The sequence below is a fragment of the Emys orbicularis genome, chromosome 1 (assembly GCF_028017835.1).
Source record: "Emys orbicularis isolate rEmyOrb1 chromosome 1, rEmyOrb1.hap1, whole genome shotgun sequence".
NCBI lineage: Eukaryota > Metazoa > Chordata > Testudines > Emydidae > Emys > Emys orbicularis.
The window spans coordinates 93,699,364-93,718,029 of NC_088683.1; the positions used below are offsets into that span (position 1 = coordinate 93,699,364).

At 46.2% G+C, this 18,666-nt stretch overlaps 1 protein-coding gene across 1 annotated transcript in view; it reads right to left on the minus strand.

The window, feature by feature from the left end:
* The window catches only part of LOC135885826 (guanylyl cyclase C-like), a 65,039-nt gene that overhangs the window by 25,163 nt on the left and 21,210 nt on the right, over nt 1-18,666 (minus strand). The window contains exons 7-16 of the mRNA XM_065413732.1: nt 16,436-16,553; nt 13,635-13,773; nt 12,052-12,137; nt 10,981-11,092; nt 9,656-9,737; nt 6,535-6,640; nt 5,557-5,619; nt 4,904-4,975; nt 3,894-3,998; nt 3,174-3,260 (exon numbers count right to left, since the gene is read on the minus strand). Coding sequence (XP_065269804.1) covers nt 3,174-3,260; nt 3,894-3,998; nt 4,904-4,975; nt 5,557-5,619; nt 6,535-6,640; nt 9,656-9,737; nt 10,981-11,092; nt 12,052-12,137; nt 13,635-13,773; nt 16,436-16,553 — 970 coding nt within the window. The remainder of the gene's footprint in view (nt 1-3,173; nt 3,261-3,893; nt 3,999-4,903; nt 4,976-5,556; nt 5,620-6,534; nt 6,641-9,655; nt 9,738-10,980; nt 11,093-12,051; nt 12,138-13,634; nt 13,774-16,435; nt 16,554-18,666) is intronic.

An 18,666-nucleotide genomic window follows, 5' to 3' on the forward strand; every position in this document is an offset into this window, starting at 1 on the left:
GTAATCATAATCACAGAGTGTGACATGCCGCTCTTTCACAAGAGAGAACTGTGCTTTGCTTATAGTAGGGGAAGAGTCAGGTTGTGTGGTGAGACAGTTGAGACAGGAACAGAAGAGGTATGTTTGAACTCCAACTGTAGGGGGATGCAAGCATCCCTAAAAATGTGATTGGAACTGGTTATCCTGTGCATACATATATCATGCTGGAACCTGTGGAGACTATGTAATAATGTGTGTCCAAAGGAAACACTTCTTAACGCTGCTGCTACTCCCATGCAGCCCTGCTGACACCACCTAGTGTAGAGAGCCTACAACAGCAGGCCCTTCTGCAAGCTTCAGGGCTCACTTTCTGCTTCTGCATCTCGTGTGTACTCCTGCTGACACCAACCCAGGGAGCAAATCCACTACAGCAGAAACTCCTCACCAGTTTTGGCCTCCTACAAGGTGATTCAATGATACTGTGGTCTACATGTGACAGAACTCCCTCGTCTTCAAGTTGGGGAGCTGGTGTGTCTGAGAAGGCTTTCTCCTCCACTGCCATCCTTTTTACTTGGGAAGCGGGTTTGGAAGCAGAAAGCCTGGTTAAGCACACAGGTGAGAGTTTCAAAATTGCCTGAGTGAGTTAGGAGCACAAATCCCATTGACTTTCAGTGAGGTTTGTGCTCCTGTATCTCTTAAGGACAAATAAATGGGAGTTAGATGGCTTGGCGCTTTTGAAAATCCCAGTAGGTGCCTCTCTGCATCTTTAGGCACCTAAATACCTTTTAAAATATAGCCCCAAGGCATTTATAAAGATCCCATCCTTCAGCTTTAATTCTGACCAAGCCCTTTCAACACGGCCATTTTTCTTATATGGTACAAAAATATTGTATTCAGCTGCACAATTTCCTTCAGATTATTTAACAATGCCCTCTTGTTTAACAAGCAACAGCCTTGCAACAGCAACATTTGCCCTTGTGCCCATAAGGCTCAATGACTGTAATTTCTTTGTATCAGGGCTTTTGTCAGGTCTTTTCAGTCACTTGCAGCTAGTACAGAATATAGATGTGCCAGTCCTGGGGCTCTGTGATGTGTGCTGAAGAAGGTGCCGGTCCTTGGACCTGTCATGAGTCTGCAGAGGCAGCAGGCACTGACTCAAAACTACCTCTGCTGCTGGAGCCTGCACTGTCTCCTCCACACCACCAGGGGCTGCTACAGTGGCAGCAGCTGCTTCCTGCTCTCTTTCTGGACACAGCTAGAGGGGAATCAATGAAGATAGCACCAGCTGCCTGGCACAGAAACAATGAGCTGTAAGAGGCATCAGGCCCTGCACCAGCTCTCAGGGTCAGCTGAGGAGCTGGGGAAGCAGAAGGCAGAATTCACAGGTAGGGTAGCAATCAGGGAGGCAGGAATTGGGGTGCAGGGGAACAAGAGCTGGTGATGGAGGGTGCAGGGTTGCAAGAACTGGGTGTTGGATTAGTGAATTGCAGGAAGTAGCAATTGGGTCTGAGGGATGCATGACCTGTATATTAAGGGAAATGGGAGCTGGCAGGCAGTGAAGCAGGAGACGGATGTAAGCAGAGAAGGAGCTGTTGGGATAAAAGTAGGGAATTGTGTGTGTGCATGAGGGTCAGGTGAGGTGATGACAGCAGAGTGGTGTATGGTAGGGTGACCAGACGTCCCGATTTTATCAGGACTGTCCCGCTATTTACTTGTTTGTCCCGCGTCCTGACCGATGTTCGGTCGGGATGCGAATTGTCCCGATATTTTGCGCACAGGCGGAGGGGGCTCACGCAGGGCTGGAGCACCCAGGGAGAAAAAATTAGCGGGTGCTTAGCACCCACCGGCAGCTAAGCTCCGTCCCTCCTCCCCACTCCCGCCCGCTGGCGGCCCCTGCCGATCCACTCCTCTCCTGCCCTCCCAGCACCTCCTGAACGCTGTGGATCAGCTGTTCAGTGGCAGCAGCATGCAGGAGGCGCTGGGAAGGTTGGTGAGGAGCAGGGATGGGGCACGCTCAGGATCAGGGGTGAGGTGGAGTGGGGGCATGAAGAGTTGGGGTGGGGGTGAGGCCTTGGGGGAAGGGGTCAAGTGGGGGCATGGCCAGGGGCAGAGCAGGGGCGGGAAGAGGCGGGGCAGAGGTGGGCCAATGAGAGCAATGGAGCCAGTGCTTGGGGCCGGGGCAGCGTGCAGAGCCGCCTAGCTGTTCCTCTGCCTAGGAGCAGCAGGGATGTGTCACCACTTCCAGGGAGCCACACGGAGCCAGGTAGGGAGCCTGTTGGCCCCACGCCACCCAGACTATAAACCGGACTTTCAGTGAAAATCAGAAATGCTGGTTTACTGAGCTTTCCGGCTGGTAAAGTGCCGGATAACACAGCTTTTAGTGTACGTAGTGAAGGTTACTTAAAACCAGCCTTGATTTCAGTGCAGGATGAATTTCTTCCCATGCTAATTTGCCCTCACTTCCTGAAATGGTTACACCTAGTACTAGTAGTGAGTTTTACCATGAACATAAGAATGGCCATACTGGATCAGACCCAAGGTCCATATAGCCCAGTATCCTGTCTTTCGACAGTGGCCAATGGCAGGTGCCCCAGAGGGAATGAACAGAACAGGTAATCACCAAGTGATCCATCCCCTGTCACCCATTCTCAGCTTCTGGCAAACAGAGGCTAGGGATACCATCCCTGCCCATCCTGGCTAATAGCCATTGAAAGATTTACATTTAAAAGATTAACTACCGTGTTCATTTAAAAAACAAACCCTATTCCAACCCAAGATGGTGCGAGTCTACCATTCTGAACAAACATTGGAGTTTTCCTTTAAGCAGCTTGCCCAACGCCACACACCATAAATTAGCAGCAGAGCTAGGAATAGAATGTAGGGCTCCAAGTACCTAAATCCCTTCTCTAGCCACTAGACTGCACCTTTTCTCTTGATAGTCTAAAGCATATATTATGTTAGGCCCTGCCAGCACGGCGAGCTGAGGCTGCGGGGGAGAGGGGACAGCAGGGGAGGGGCCGGAGCCGGCCCGGAGCTCAGGGGCCGGGCAGGACGGCCCCGTGGGCCGGATGTGGCCCGCAGGCCATAGTTTGCCCACCTCTGTGTTAGGGCCTGTCACCTATAGCTACCCACTATGTAAGTTTTATAGCATGTGGACAGGTTTATAAATGCTTCAGTGCCACCAATTCACTTACCTTGGCAATATCATACATGACAGAGATTTTAAACTCCCAGTCCATGAAGGTGCCATCTGGGTAGGAGATCTTATCATTTAAGACATCCTGGAAGGACAAGAAGAAGACAAAGGAGCTGACCTATAGCAAGGAAACAGCCGGGGAAGGCATCTCTTTGTAATGTTAACAAAGCTCTGAATCACACAGCCTTTTGGCAAATGACTAAATAGGGGTACCTCTCTGTTTTACTTAAGAAGTATGTAAATTATGACAGACACTGGGTTACTTGGAGGCTAGGGAATGGAATATAAGTTTGTCCTACACAGCAACTACAAAAAGGTGAGAACCTAACTTCTAGCCACTGTGGTTTCCAGTGGCAAAAATGAGCCTCTGTGAATATGTTTGCCTACATGAACACTGTGGAAAGCCTAGCAAGACATTCTGACTTGTCTGTCACTGCATCCTTTAATTATGAGAGTGATCCAAAGCCCACTGAAGTCAATGAGAGTCTTTCCATTGACTCAGGAGCAATGCCAGTTTACACCTGCTGAGGATCGACTCCAGGCAGGAGAAGGGAGAGGAGCAGAAGAGAAGTCAGTGACATTACTTCATAGAAGTACTGAAGTAATATTACTGACTTCACTTCTGCTCCTCTCCCTTCTCTCGCCCTAGGACCCAGCCGTCTGGCAGGTTAGCATTTCCTTTTACAAACTGGTAAGAGGGGCTTGCACAGGTATTTACCCGCAATGATCCTCTCTCACAGTATTCAATCACCCCAAAGATCATCGTGTCCATCTTCACTGTGCCATAGAACTTTGTCAGGTTGTAATAGTCGATCTGGAGGAGCTAGAGCAAAAATAATGTATCCATTAAAAACAGTGTGGGAGCCAAAATTAAGTCTGATGCTGTGAAGGGGCTCTCAATCCCAGACCCTGATATGATGTGTGGGTTCTCTGTGTGCAGGTGTGTGAGAACCAAAGTGGGTGATTGCTGAAGGGTAGCTCTCATTCCAGAGCCTTCTGATCTAGGAGATAAGGGTGGGGAGTGACTGTTTACTGTATTCCAAACTCTGCTGTCTCCATTATTGCCTCTGCAGGAGAACCTCACAGTTTCACACCCTGGACACGGATACCCATTATAAATGACTGAATGTTGCAAATTAGTTAGTAAATGAACAAATAATAAAAATATGAGGCTCCTGCATGATAATAAGTATTTTGTTCATTTAGTTAGGCTATGGCAGTTTCATTTAAATTATTTATAATACTTTACAATGTATCTGTCCCTAATGTAAAAATGTACTTAATATATTTTGTAAAAAATTATGAAGTATTAAAGCCAAATTAAACCCTAATATAGGGTATAACTCTGTGAAAGTTAATGGAGATGTATTTGTATACACCGGAGATGCATTTAGCCCTTAGTAATAGGAGATTTGACTACAACACTCCACTATTAAATGATTGGTATGAAGTGAGGAAAGAGAAAGCATCATTTTTAGCACTGATTATAAAAATGTGGATTAACAAGGTTCTATCAAGTTCATGAGCGATCTCAGTCATCCTCAAATTCAATGACTTACAGTGCAGAATCAGAACTGTACAGAAGACCCCCCCCCCCCATAACAAACAGAGGGGCCCTCAGGCTACAGTAGCCTGTGGGATGGACACACACACATGGATTTGGGGGTATGAGTTCACTAATTAGTTTCCTTCAATCTGTAGTGTCTAGCTGCTACATGAAACAGTTACCTTGTTCAGTTCTATCTTTTGTTTCTCTGTGAAATTCCCATCATTGTGTTTGAGATCTTTCAGGATCACCACCTGGAAAGAAAAAACAACTGGAAGGAAACCATAGCAGTTGCACAATAACAATCTGTGCTCCCTTAAATTACTTCTGGTATTTGAGTATATCCTTATCCACTAATAAGTAATGGAGTTATATTACTTTTCACAAGATTTACCAAGTTGTCCTGGAACAGACTAAGGGGCTGATCTTTCAAACCCTTCACTCACATGAGTGACCTTACTCAGGCAAAAAGTTCAACTGAAATTCAGGGGATTTCATAAATAAGAGTCCTCCTTTTCCCATCTAGTCCACTAATTTATCTCATGCCACATCATATCAGACCAGTGGTCTATTATGTCCTGGATCCTGCCTCTTGCCATTCGGGACCAGGCCAGTGGTTCATTGAGTCCAATATTCTGCCTCTGGCAGTTGCTAATACAAGGGGTCCTCAAAGGAAAATGAACGCCTCACCCCTTCCATAAACTCACCAGTTTAGCAAGGTTAAATGAGAATTGGGGTGGCACTGCTTCCTGATCTCTGAAGAGAATCAACTGCCTTTCACAGAGGCCTCTCACTAAAGAAGGGAAGGGGAGCAGAGATGCTGTGCTCATTTTACCTTCTTGTCATATTTGGCTTGGCGCAGTCTCTGGATTGTGTCACGCCTCTTGTCTTCATCAATCTGGGGAACAAAGAAGACTCATTAGCCAGCAATATAACATACCAACCCCACCCTGGCAGGCACCAAACTGCAGAGAGAAAAATAATGCCAAAGTATGGTACTGTCTGCATGGGTGTCTCTCTCTTTAGAGCCCAACTAAATCCCAGAGCAGGGGTCGGCAACCTCTGGCACGTGGCTCACCAGGATAAGCACCCTGGTGGGCCGGGCCAGTTTGTTTACGTGCTGCATTAGCAGGTTCGGCTGATCGTGGTGCCCACTGGCCGCGGTTCGCCGCTCCAGGTCAATGGGGGCGGTGGGAAGCCGCGGCCAGCACATCCCTCGGCCCACGCCGCTTCCTGCAGCCCCCATTGGCCTGGAGCGGTGAACCGCAGCCAGTGAGAGCCGCAATCGGCCGAACCTGCTGACATGGCAGGTAAACAAACTGGCCCGGCCCGCCAGGGAGCTTACCCTGGCGAGCCGCATGCCAGAGGTTGCTGACCCCTGTCCCAGAGCATGCAATCACCATTCATGCGACTCCCATATGCCATCAGGGTCTCTTCCTCTGATCAATACTATTGGCCTGTGATTTACAGACAAAACAAGGATCAACCCCTTCCTGAAAAGGGATGTCACTTGTGATACTAATGATGAGGGAACCCAATGGAAGAGCATGGAAAGAAATACCCTGCCTGTTTCACAGTCGTACAAAGAACTTGTACTTGCTGTATTAAGTGGGGAAGTTACTGGGGATTAATCTCATTCCTCTTCTGCACAGTGCGTAGCAGGTGAAAAGACAGTGAACCAGTTTTAACAGATAATTCTACCATTGTCAGAGCCCAAGCAGTAGTCACTGTTTGTCTAACACTAAACCTTGATAGTGCAGAGACTCTGAGCCCCCACAACCCTCCCTCCGTGGGGATATCTTGTTTCTCCTACCTTCAGACTGACGTGGCTTGTCTCATTGGTCTCCAGAGGCAGGATCTTGTCAGGTGGTATGTGAGACCATTTCTTCTGCCGAAGTGCAATATCTCTCCTGTACTTCCTGTGAAAGAAGCAAACCTGTTTAAGATCATCCTATCAAACAACTGGAATCCACACTGCTGAGTGCGGTGGGGAATCTTGGAGTACTAGAGAGAATCCTGCGCACCAGCTCCTGCACTCTCTTCTTCATGCATTCCTGGAGAGCCTGCTCCTACAGCTCCCAGCTTTGAGGCCTGAAAGGGAGAAATACCCTCTCCATCACATACTCCTTTTCCCCCGATCCTAGGGAAGTCTGGGCTCTCTGAGGTTTCAGCACTATAGATCTGAAGGGGTCAATGCAGAAGAGAAATTGCTGGTAGATTGCTGCCTAATTCTTCACATTTACACCCGGGAAAGACAATGCAAGTTACTGCAGAATGAGTCTGCAGAAGCTTATCCTGTTTACTTTTCTGTGCGATTGAACATCCTCTGAGGGCAATCCCAGAGGCAAACATGGATCAGATGAGCCCCTGGCAGCAAGGCTCTTGCAGAAATGAATTGTGCTATCCAGGAAAAGCAGGAAGCCAATGGGGAGGCAGCAGAATGAAGTAAGGTGACTTCTTATAGAGGGCCTTTGCCTCTGGCAGATTTCCTGATTATATTGGGGAATAATCCTTGGAATTGGGGCACGGAATCCCCTGTCTTTTCTGCAGGAATGTCCTCCCTCAACAGAAGAATTATAAGAAAACAGGAAAACAATTCATTGGAATTTCCACTCTTCTATGCAGGTTACTCCTGTATAAAAAACATGGGCACCACAGATTGGTTAGTGGAATGCTAACAAATCCTGAACAGTGATTGGCTGCTGGAGAATGCTCTGGAACACTGAAGATCCTAGGATGCTGACTGACATCAATATTTTATGTTTCTAACATATTTTAACTGCCATTGCTAAGGGGAGAGGGAGGAAATATCCATTTTTAGCTGTAAATGTTTTTTCTGATTTTAGTCTGGAGTGTTTAGTTGCATTTGAACCATCATAATTTGCCAAAAGGAGCACCAATCAAAGTGCTAGACAGTTATGAGATCATGGGGCTCTAATTATATGGGTCTCACTGTATCTCTCCTGAATTCCCCACATGAAGCTCTAATAGCATTCAAGAACAGAGAGATATCATAAGGGAGAAATTTCAAGATGGTTAGGAAAACATTAAATTGTGGGAAATTCCCATTTCATAATCTTAACTAGAAAATTCTATGAACTATCAATAAATAAGGCAACTAATCCCAGTAGAAAAGAAAGATCCATTTGACTTGTTAGTACCTAAGCACTTATTGGACTGGAATGACATTTCCGATGTCTAATACTGGTTTTGTGTTTTTTGAGGACTCTGGATTGATTTGTTTACTTGGAAGTCAGAACTACCCAGAAAAGTGTGGATAGTTTAGGAACTCCACACACTGGGTGATATATAAGAAATGATTGGAGCTCTGGTTCATTTTCTTGCCTAATGGATCCTTAGGAGTATTATTATCATCTATCAAGATATAAGACTTACTAGAGCAGGAAATTACTGCACAATTGAAACTAGGGTCAGAAGATCGCAGTTTAGGTAGTCTGCTTGTGGAGCTTGGCTATATTGATGGGAAGAGCAAAATTGGTATCAAGTGTAGACAGTTATTAATCAGGGCATTAACTGGCTGACAAAAGAGAATGTCATTGTCAGATCTCTCTTCCTTGAGAATTATGAGGTAATCCACTGCATCATCTGAATTAGCTAGGATTGTGAAGTTTGGTAACATTTCTACATGCAAAGCGTAAATTCTTTGGAAAAGATAGCAAGAATTGATTCTGAGGACTCCCCAGGGATTTCTTCTGCATTGGAGGCTCTCAGAGACCACAGTGATGGGTGTGGCATAAAACTCTAAATAGAATTCAATGATTAATATCTTTGCCATCAGTAGATTCATTGGAATAGATTCAGGAGGGGTAACATCACCTTTGGCAGCAGTACAAAGTGTCTGGAAATAGCCTTTTGTCAAATTTCTGGTAGCTCTTCAACAAATAAACAAATACAGATTAACTTTATCAGTCTGTTGGCATGTTTGTCCTTAGGTTTGTGAACAATGAGCTCTTCTATTTCTTGGGTACAGCTGGGCATCCAAGTGTGGACTGACTACATCAACTTGGATTCTTATCTCATGGAAAGTGTTAACTAGCAAGGAGAACACATCAGGTCAAAATGACAATGGTTAAAGTGTGCTACCAATCAGGTTTTCATAGAATCCAATTTTCTTGTTGTCTCTGAAGTCCTTTGATCTGTGGAAAAGGAGTCGTCTGAGCTACTAAAGGTGGAAGGTCCAGGTAAAATATACACCTCTAAAACCACTGAAAATGACGGTTCTGGGTCCTGTGAATATGAGAGATATATAGATGCACTGCAAATGGGTTGAACTTTTTCTTTGAGAGGATCCTAGAGTGGGTTTCAGTTTCTATTTATTTGATTTTTTTGCCATGATAGAAGCTATACCACAATCTAGTCAGAAAATTTTATCCATAGAAAAAGCATGTGAACTAGCTGCAATGAGGCAAGACAAGTCTGGGAAAATAGTAAGAGATAAAGTGGGTCTAGAGACTGTGGCACCAAAACTTTCTGGTGTTTTTATTAGTGCAATGACACAAGATCATCCTTTCAGAATGAACTGTTAAGTCACCAAAAGGATAAAGAAACATAGTAGAGTAATAGAAAGGACTAAGTGTGAGCAGTAAGTGAGAAAAAGTCTGAAGGTTGGCCTGGTCCTCACAAAGACACTTGCTAAGTTTGTGTGTGTATGCAAAGCAGTGCTTTCTAGTGGATGGAATAGGCCTGATCATCTGTCACATCTACTACCTGAGCAACTGGATCATTTCTCAAAGCGGAGTGCTGAATACAGGTGCCATGCGTGGTGTCTACAATAGAGTGGCACACACAGAGGGAGAAGCCAACAAGAGCCTTGCCGATGGGTGGGAGATAATTGGACAGATTTTCAAGGAGATATCAAACAACCCAGGCCCAGAAGTAGCAAATGCAGGAGAGAAGAAAGATGAGGCTGGTACCTCAACACCAGCAGAGCGATGATCAGAACCAACACCACGGTCCCTGTGAGTGCAAAGACAGCGATAGTCAGGATGTGCGGGCCTGCAAAGGAGAAAAACGGGAAAATATACAACCTTAGTGAGAACACTGAACACCTTGTATTAAAAAATACATACCCAGGGCCTGATGAAAAGCCCGTTGAAATCAGTGGAAGATTGGCCTCCAGTTAGGAAGGCAGGACATCAGGTCACCAATAAATAAATCAGTCAAGCAGATATGCATGAGGAGTCACGAGGTGTCTCCCTGCGAACCCCCTGAAACATGTGTCTCACTTATAGAAGCCTGCATGATTCCAAACTCACATTTTAATAATGTGACTGGGTGATATTTGAAATGGGAGTATTAGAGCACCAGTTTTATTCTTGAGGCTCTGCTACCCTCTTGTGGCTACTCACACTATAGCATGCTAAACAGTATTCCACCACGAATTAATATTATGTATTCTTCCTAAAGTACCAGAATAAAATTTATGTTGGAGTGTATAGACCCCATCCAGGGATTGGTAGGGTGGGCGTTAACACTCTGAGCAATAGAAAAATCAAAGGTGAAAGCCCTAATTTCAAGGGATGTCATGGGGAAGAGTAGCAGAATTGGATCAGCAGTTGCAAATTACACACTATAAAAGGGTTAAGTATCAGGGGGTAGCTGTGTTAGTCTGTATCCACAAAAACAACAAGGAGTCCGGTGGCACCTTAAAGACGAACAGATTTATTTGAGCATAAGCTTTCGTGGGTAAAAAAACTCAAATGCATCTGAAGAAGTGAGGTTTTTTACCCACGGAAGCTTATGCCCAAATAAATCTGTTAGTCTTTAAGGTGCCACCGGACTCCTTGTTGTTTTTATAAAAGGGTTGTGTTCTAGTTATTGAGTTTGGTTAGCTTTCTAGAGGAAAGAGGACATAGCTAGCTAGAACAGTTTTGATAGGAGGTGGATGGTAACAGTAACTTAAACTTTGGCTATCTAATGCCATTTTCTGTTTGAATATATTTGTTTGGAAACTGGGCTGGAGGAAGCCTTTTTAAATTCTTGGCTTTGGAAAGCATTTTCGTTTGTTTTGCCTAAGCTGCAAAAAATCTGGTTATATCAGAAGTTGGACTTCTAGATTTGCAGTGGTTCGCTGTTCCTGGCCAATGGGAGCTGCGGGAAGTGATGGCCCGGCCAATGGGAGCTGCTCCTATTGACATCCCTATGGCAGTTAAGATTGGGTGGCCACATTGCATAGTAAGTGTTATCTTAACAGTGCATGAGCCCCCTCCATTATGAACCAGTTTAGTAGGTATCTCACCGGTGCTTGGAATGTCATTAGGAAGCTTGCGGTTCCTCCAGCTGAAAGATGGGCTGGTAGTCATTGGTTCTGTCTTATTCTGATGAGTGTCATACTGCAGGAGGGTCTGGAACTGTGAGAGAATATAGAAATGAACTTTGTTAATAGCTCTCGTGCTCAGTCCCTTTCCTTTGCTTCATCCTCCCATAATGCACTACACAACTCTCAGCAAAATAGATTCATGCCCTCTACTGCAGTGATGTGTCCCCTCCAGCCTGGTTCATGTTTCTGTTTTTCATATTCTGCCTGTACTACTCCTCTGTCCTTCCCAGAAGTGCAGCAGTCCCACAAAGTCTGGTGTTTTTGACTTCATCAGTCTACCAAGTCATCAGGGTGACTTCTTTCCTCACTTGCCTCATTGTGCTGCTGTGAAGGGGCATGCTCTCAAAATGGCAGAGAGGAGAGAAACAAGTTCCCCTGGGCCTATTCAACACCAACAAGGCACACCTGCAAGGCTTGTTCTGCCTGGAGTGGGGGGGAGCTTAAAGGGGAACACTTGCCCCAAGATGAGGGCAGTGAACAGGATGAAGGCTGCCCTGCCTCTGAAAGCCAAGCTAGGCTCACAGAGAGAGACAGCAACAAGCTTCACTTCTCCCAAAGCTGCACAACTGAGCCTCAAAACAACATGCCCCGTGAGGAGGGGCTGGAGATAGACCCCCATCTAGACTAAGCCCAAAGAGCTGACCCAGGAAGACTGCCTGAGTCCCAGGTCACCCTTACTTTTCTCTAATTTCCCATGGACTCCCCTCTCCCAAAAGGGAAGAAAGAGAGAAGACCTTTCATTTGTTTGCTTGCTCCGAGGATCCCTTGGGCAGCTGCCAGCAGGATGAGAAAGACAGTACAAGGACCTGAAGTGGGGTCTGGGAGGGGACTTGAAGGGACCCCTAGCTCCCACACCTGCACACAGACAGCTCTAGTACACCTCCATTTCAGCTCTGGCTATCTCTCTTGTCATAGTCACACTCTAACCCAGGGCCTCTAGTTCCCCTCTCACAGATCACCACAGAACACCTTCTTAATGGAATTACATACTTGATAGGTATCTACTGATGTATACAATAGAGATAAATTGACATCAAGATCTCCAAATTCATCCAGGGTCACTGGACCCAGTGCACCTGTGAACACAAGGAACAGATCAATGAAGGAGCCTGGCACTTTCCCAAGAAGCATTAACATGTGACAAGAAGAGAGGTGTAAATTAAGAGACTTCTGATGTTAGGGTTTTTCTTCCCATTAACCGTCTGCAGCTACACGACAGCACCCTTCTTAGCACCCACGTCAGCTTATTCAGCCTCTGCTTCTCCCCTATTTCCATACTATTTTTGCTTTAAAATATGAGTTTGGAATTGGTAAAAGGAGTAGATCTGACAATACTGAAGAATGAAGCCTCCCTAACCACAGAAAAGATACAACTTGTGTAGCAACCAGTCTGTTTTATTTCCATACACTGATCCTGCCAATGTGCCTTCAAGGGACCTTCTCTAGAGGTGAGAAGGAAACTCTGATTCTATCCCTGGTCTCAAAGTCTGTTAACAAGGAGGGAAATACAGAGATAATATATGTTCTTTTCTACTGGCTTCACTTGGGCTAGATTTTCATCTTTTGAGGGATAGCTGTTTGGGTCTAATAACCTTGTGTACCTTGCCATTTTAACCATACTTTTTCTTACCCTGCTGCTTTCTTTCTTATGGTGGGGAACACATACATTCCATAACTCAGGATATGTTAATGTTACAGACTAAGGATTTTAGGGTGTAATCTTCAAAAGCACTCAGTGTTGGCCTAATTCTGCTCCCTCTGAAGTCAATGGTGAAATTGATGCTGATGCTTTCTTGGCCAATGTTAGCTGTGGCTGAACGTTATCTACTATACATACTCCCCACACTACCATCCAGGACAATGACAAAAGAAGAACTGGCTACATTTTGGGGGATGAAGCTTAGAGATGGATTTGGTTCAATGTTATGTATACTTCATCCTCATCCAACCTTGTGTCTAGCCTAAAATAAAACCTGGATGCCAGTCAGATGACAGGGAAGAGTCTAATGGACTCTGCAACCCACTTGGATGCCTCACAATTACACATCCTTTGGTCCACCCAGGCAATAGTTCCCATATAGACAATTCAGTCCTCTATACCTACATCAGAAAAGCACAAGGTAATAAGGCCAGGGAGCTTAACATATGTCATCCTATTCTGTGCTGACCAGGGAGTGCCCCTCCCACTATACAGGGATATTCCTCCTAGGTCATTTCTGTACCCTTTACACCGCCAGACCAGTGTGAAGAGCCTGCAGCCCAGGAGAGATTCTGGCCCCCAAACACTTTGGTCCTAATTGAAATTTATAAAATGTTTCATCTCTTATTTTGTATGTGATGTATACGGAGGGGGATTCTCTGTGTGTGGATATTACTTAGTCTGTTTCTTCAGTGCTGATTATCATAGTATATTTAGAAACATCAATTGAACAGAACAAGAGGGAAGACAACTCATTGCAGAGTCTGAACCCGTTCAGCAGTAAGGGGACTTCCCCTCATGCCCACCTGGAAAACAAACTCCCTCTCCCCACAGTCCACTCAGTGAGCTGTTGCTCAGAATTGTACTTGATTACCTTGAAATGTGATGTTCCGAAACTGTTCAATGAAATCAGCGGGACTCCCAATTGGCTGTTGGGAAAACAGAAGTTTCTTCAGGACGTGTCCAAAGAGCAAGACTCCATCCAAATAGCCGACAATATAGTCATTATTCAGCTAGAATAGGGAAAAAAAAGAAGTTGGCAACACAGCCTGTTTATACCTCCATCCAAAACTGCAGCATAGTTGGGAGTATCAGCTCAGGAGAAACTTCAGGAATGGAACAGCAGAAGCTGCTGCAGATCAGAGTGAGGTGCATTGGTAGTGGTGTGTGGGGGATCAGGCTTGGAAAAATAGGATGCTGCAAGGTGGGATTGAGGTGTATAAGCAGAGTGAGGTGATGGAGCCACAGGTCTGTAGTAAGAGGGTACTGCAGGTCAAGATTAAGGTGCAGTGGCAGAACTGGGGAGGCCCAAGGACTGGAATAGCAAGAGGTTCTGTGGGTCAAAAGTATTTTCCAGTAGACACCTCCTGACAACTGTTGATTTCTGAATCTTCCATGCCTTGGGTTTAGTTCACTAGTCTATAATACTTGATGGCACCTCAAAGGTTTCTAGAAGCCTGCAGGGGAGACTTGGTGATATTAAAGGTACATAAGGCACTGGTCCTGCCTGACTTTTTTCTGATGCGACCCAGGTAGCAGAAAGTTGACCCAGAAAAGAAATGCAGCAGCACAACCTCCAAACAACCCTGGATCTGCTGTGACATTGAATGACAGGCCCCAAATGGGCAGAGCAAGGGCACCCATAAAAAATCACTGAATTACCTTTCATCAGAGTTTATTCTGTTGTTCTGCACCAGAGAGCAGTAGCGATACCATTGCACTTATCCCCAGGGGCACAGGGCAAGGCAACTAAGTCCTGTAGCTGTATTGCTCAGCTAGAAACCTGTTACAAGAGGCTCTCCCACCTCCAAATCCCCCATTTATTCTCCTTTGGGAGCAAGGTGCTTCATCTCTGTCTTCCCACAACCCCCCCAAATCACAATTGCAGACCCTTCCTTTTTCCCCGGGCTTCCTCAGTAGTGTAGCAGAGTTTCTGTCTCTCAGCCCTTGTTTTCCCCACAGTCTGTGTCTCTGAAACCTGGCCACCGCTCCTTTTTCCCCCACAGCCCCACCACATCTATAAATCCGGCCTGAATTATGTAGTATAGCTACTCTAGAAAGCATCTGATAGACTTTACAGTCACCCCAAAACTTGAGGTACAGTCCATATTTTCTACTTCTGAGGGTATTCTGTGCCAAAAAATTAAAAATTCTGTGCACGATATATTAAAATTCTGCAAATTGTGCTTGTCAAATAAATGTGGAGGCTCCAGCATGGCATTGGGGAGCACAGGCCACTGGCTGCACAGAAGTGGGAGATCACTGTGCAGCTCCCTCCCCACCCCCCCGGGACACGGACTCAGCAGTGAGGCTGCACCCAACCCTGACACAGCGCAAGGACCAGGCCTGCCCCAGAAACACCCCAAGCCCTGCCCCTCCATGCCAGGTGCACCAGGTGTGGGCAGGCAGGCTCAGCAAGGCAGGATGCAAGTGTGGAGGGCTTAGCGTGGGGGGATCCAGGTGTGGGTTAAGAGGGTTCTGTGTGGGGCAATCTGGGTGCGGGTGGCTCAGTGGAGCTGGGTGCAGGCAGGATCTGGATGCACAGGGGCTTGTTGGGGGGTTCTGGGTGCAACGGTAATGGGACTGTACTGGGTGAAGGGGGTTGGTGCTCAGCAGGGGGGGTCTGAGTGTGGGCACAGGATAGAGCTCAGCAGGGGGGTCTGGGTGGGGGGGTTCAGTGGGGGGTCCAGATGCTGGGGGAGTGGGGTTCAGTTGGTTTGGGATCCAGGTGCAGCTGGTTGGGGCTCAGTAGGGTGGGGATCTGGGTGTGGGTGGTCTTCGGGGTGGTCCAGGTGCAGGGGTAGGGTGAGGCTCAGAGGGAGGGTCTGGGTATGAGGGGGTCTGGATGCACAGGAGTTGGACGGATGGGGGAGCAGCTCCCTGTACAGTGATCCCTCCCCCTGCAGCTGAGGAACGATGGGTGCAGGAAGTGCTGGGGGGGGGGTTGCAGAGCTTCCTACAGCCGGGGGAGAAATCTGGGGGTGGGTCTGACCCGGCCCCAGATGCTGTGTAGGAGAAGAGGAAGTCCCATCCTCCCCAGCTCAGCCGGGACTAGCAGCTGAGTCTGGCGCAGGGTAGGAGCCACCAGCCGTGTCTTCTCCAATCCTGCCGCCAACCCACAGTGATCTACCACTCTGCTGGCTGCCCTGGGCACCTGAAACATACTGCTGGGGAGGGTCGCATGACAACTTTTGTGGCTTCCCTTTGCTTCTCTGTCAGAAAGTCATTTTTCTATGGGGAAACAAAGAAATCTGGGGGGGATATAAATTCTGTACATGCGCAGTGGCACAGAATTCCCCCAGGAGTAAAAATTTTCACAGCTCTCTCCCAAGTCCCATAAACTAGACACTTGCAGGCCAATTAAAAGCTTTGAACTTAGTTTGGGCCTCATAATGTAGCACAACTGTCTTGCACCTTTGTTTTGTGATGCTGTAACCCTACATCATGATGCCACATTACAGCAGGAGGATGAGAGGTCATCCGGCATCGTCACACTGTCATGACATGAAGAGCTAAACATTCCTATACCATGCTGCTGTTTTGCAATGTGATTAATTTATTTTGTGGGATGAGTAGTCAGTAGCAGCCTTTTTTTTTTTTTTTTTTTTTTGGAACACTCTTGTGTGAACACAGGTGAGCTGGATGAAATGATCAGATATGAAATAGTGTGGTTACCAGGTGTTCTTCTGTGGAATTTGTGGAATTCGGTGTGTAACTGGGTGGTGGCAGCGTCAAGACAAGGACATTCCGCATATAACTGTCTGATTTGGTGTTGTTCTGAAAGTAGATGTTACTGCAAAGAAAAACACAAGTGCTTCAGGGACAATGATAGCAGGAGCAGGGGAGACCTCCAGCTCTGCATACCTAGAGAGACCTTCCCCCTCTCCCCAAAAGGAACTGTTGATTAACAGGTTCACATGGTGGTTCTCAAACTTTTTGACATTGTACATCACTTTTCACTGTGGTAGATACATCCCCTTCCATTGTTCACACTATCCCTGTGGCAGCTATAGTGTTTAGCTACACAAAATGGTAATATTGGGACAGATCTGAAGAGACCAGATAAAAATAAACACATATGCCTAAATAGATTCTATTGCCCTGCTTTGTTTCTGTGCTGTTTATTTTCTCTCCCTGCTTGAAGCACTTTACACGTAGAGAGACTGGTCAATTTGTTTTTGACCTCTGATGCATTTACTAGCCCTCTAATTTTGGTGTCCTTTACAAACTTGATCGCAGCAGAATTTACATGACAGAAACACTTGGCCAAGAAAGATATGAAATAGCTATACAGGGTGCAGAGAAGGGCTGGCTTGTTTTTCCTTAGTTTAGTGAGCTAAAAGAGTCTGTGGAAACCATCAAAGTTTGGTGATGAGCTATACTAGCAGGATAGGCCACTGCTTGAAGATGGCTGCTACTTCGCTTCATGACAGAAGCAGCTCCGCAGACCATCTGGAAGTGCTCCACAAACCACAGTCTGAGAACCACTTGCTGAAAGCATCACTGAGAGGAGATTGACTATATCAATGGGAAGGGGCAGTATTATATAATTGTATTTGATACAGTTGGATTGCTAAAAGCTCCTTTTGTGAATCTCATCCCATAACCCACATTTGATTGCTCATTCTTGTCTTTTTAACTTTCAGTATGAATTTAGTGCCAGAGTAAGAACTTTGGAGACCAAAGTCCTCTCTTTAGCCCAAGCACAGGAGGCAGCAGCAGCTAGGACTATAACAGGGTTTAAAAGAGAACTAGACAAATCCATGGAGGTTAAGTCCATTCATGGCTATTAGCCAGGATGGGTAAGGAATGGTGTCCCTAGCCTCTCTTTGTCAGAGGGTGGAGATGGATGGCAGGAGAGAGATCACTTGATCATTATGTGTTAGGTTCACTCCTTCTAGGGCACCTGGCATTGGCCACTGTTGCTCAGGAGAGCTGGCTATATTTTAAAGAATCCTTATTGAGGTTGCAGGAAAAAACCATCCCAATGTGTAGAAAGAACAGTAAATATGGCAGGCAACCAGCTTGGCTTAACAGTGAAATCCTTGCTGACCTTAAACGCAAAAAGAAGCTTACAAGAAGTGAAAGATTGGACAAATGACCAGGGAGGAGTATAAAAATATTGCTCAGGCATGCAGGAGTGAAATCAGGAAGGCCAAATCACACTTGGAGTAGCAGCTAGCAAGAGATGTTAAGAGTAACAAGAAGGGTTTCTTCAGGTATGTTAGCAACAAGAAGAAAGTCAAGGAAAGTGTGGGCCCCTTACTGAATGAGGGAGGCAACCTAGTAACAGAGGATGTGGAAAAAGCTAATGTACTCAATGATTTTTTTGCCTCTATCTTCACGAACAAGGTCAGCTCCCAGACTGCTGCACTGGGCAGCACAGTATGGGGAGAAGGTGACCAGCCCTCTGTGGAGAAAGAAGTGGTTCGGGACTATTTAGAAAAACTGGACGAGCACAAGTCCATGGGGCCGGATGCGCTGCATCCGAGGGTGCTAAAGGAGCTGGCGGATGTGATTGCAGAGCCATTGGCTATTATCTTTGAAAACTCATGGCGATCAGGGGAGGTCCTGGATGACTGGAAAAAGGCTAATATAGTGCCCATCTTTAAAAAAGGGAAGGAGGAGGATCCGGGGAACTACAGGCCAGTCAGCCTCACCTCAGTCCCTGGAAAAATCATGGAGCAGGTCCTCAAGGAATCAATTCTGAAGCACTTAGAGGAGAGAAAAGTGATCAGGAACAGTCAGCTTGGATACACCAAGGGCAAGTCATGCCTGACTAACCTAATTGCCTTCTACGAGGAGATAACTGGGTCTGTGGATGAGGGAAAAGCAGTGGATGTGTTATTCCTTGACTTTAGCAAAGCTTTTGATACAGTCTTCCACAGTATCCTTGCCAGCAAGTT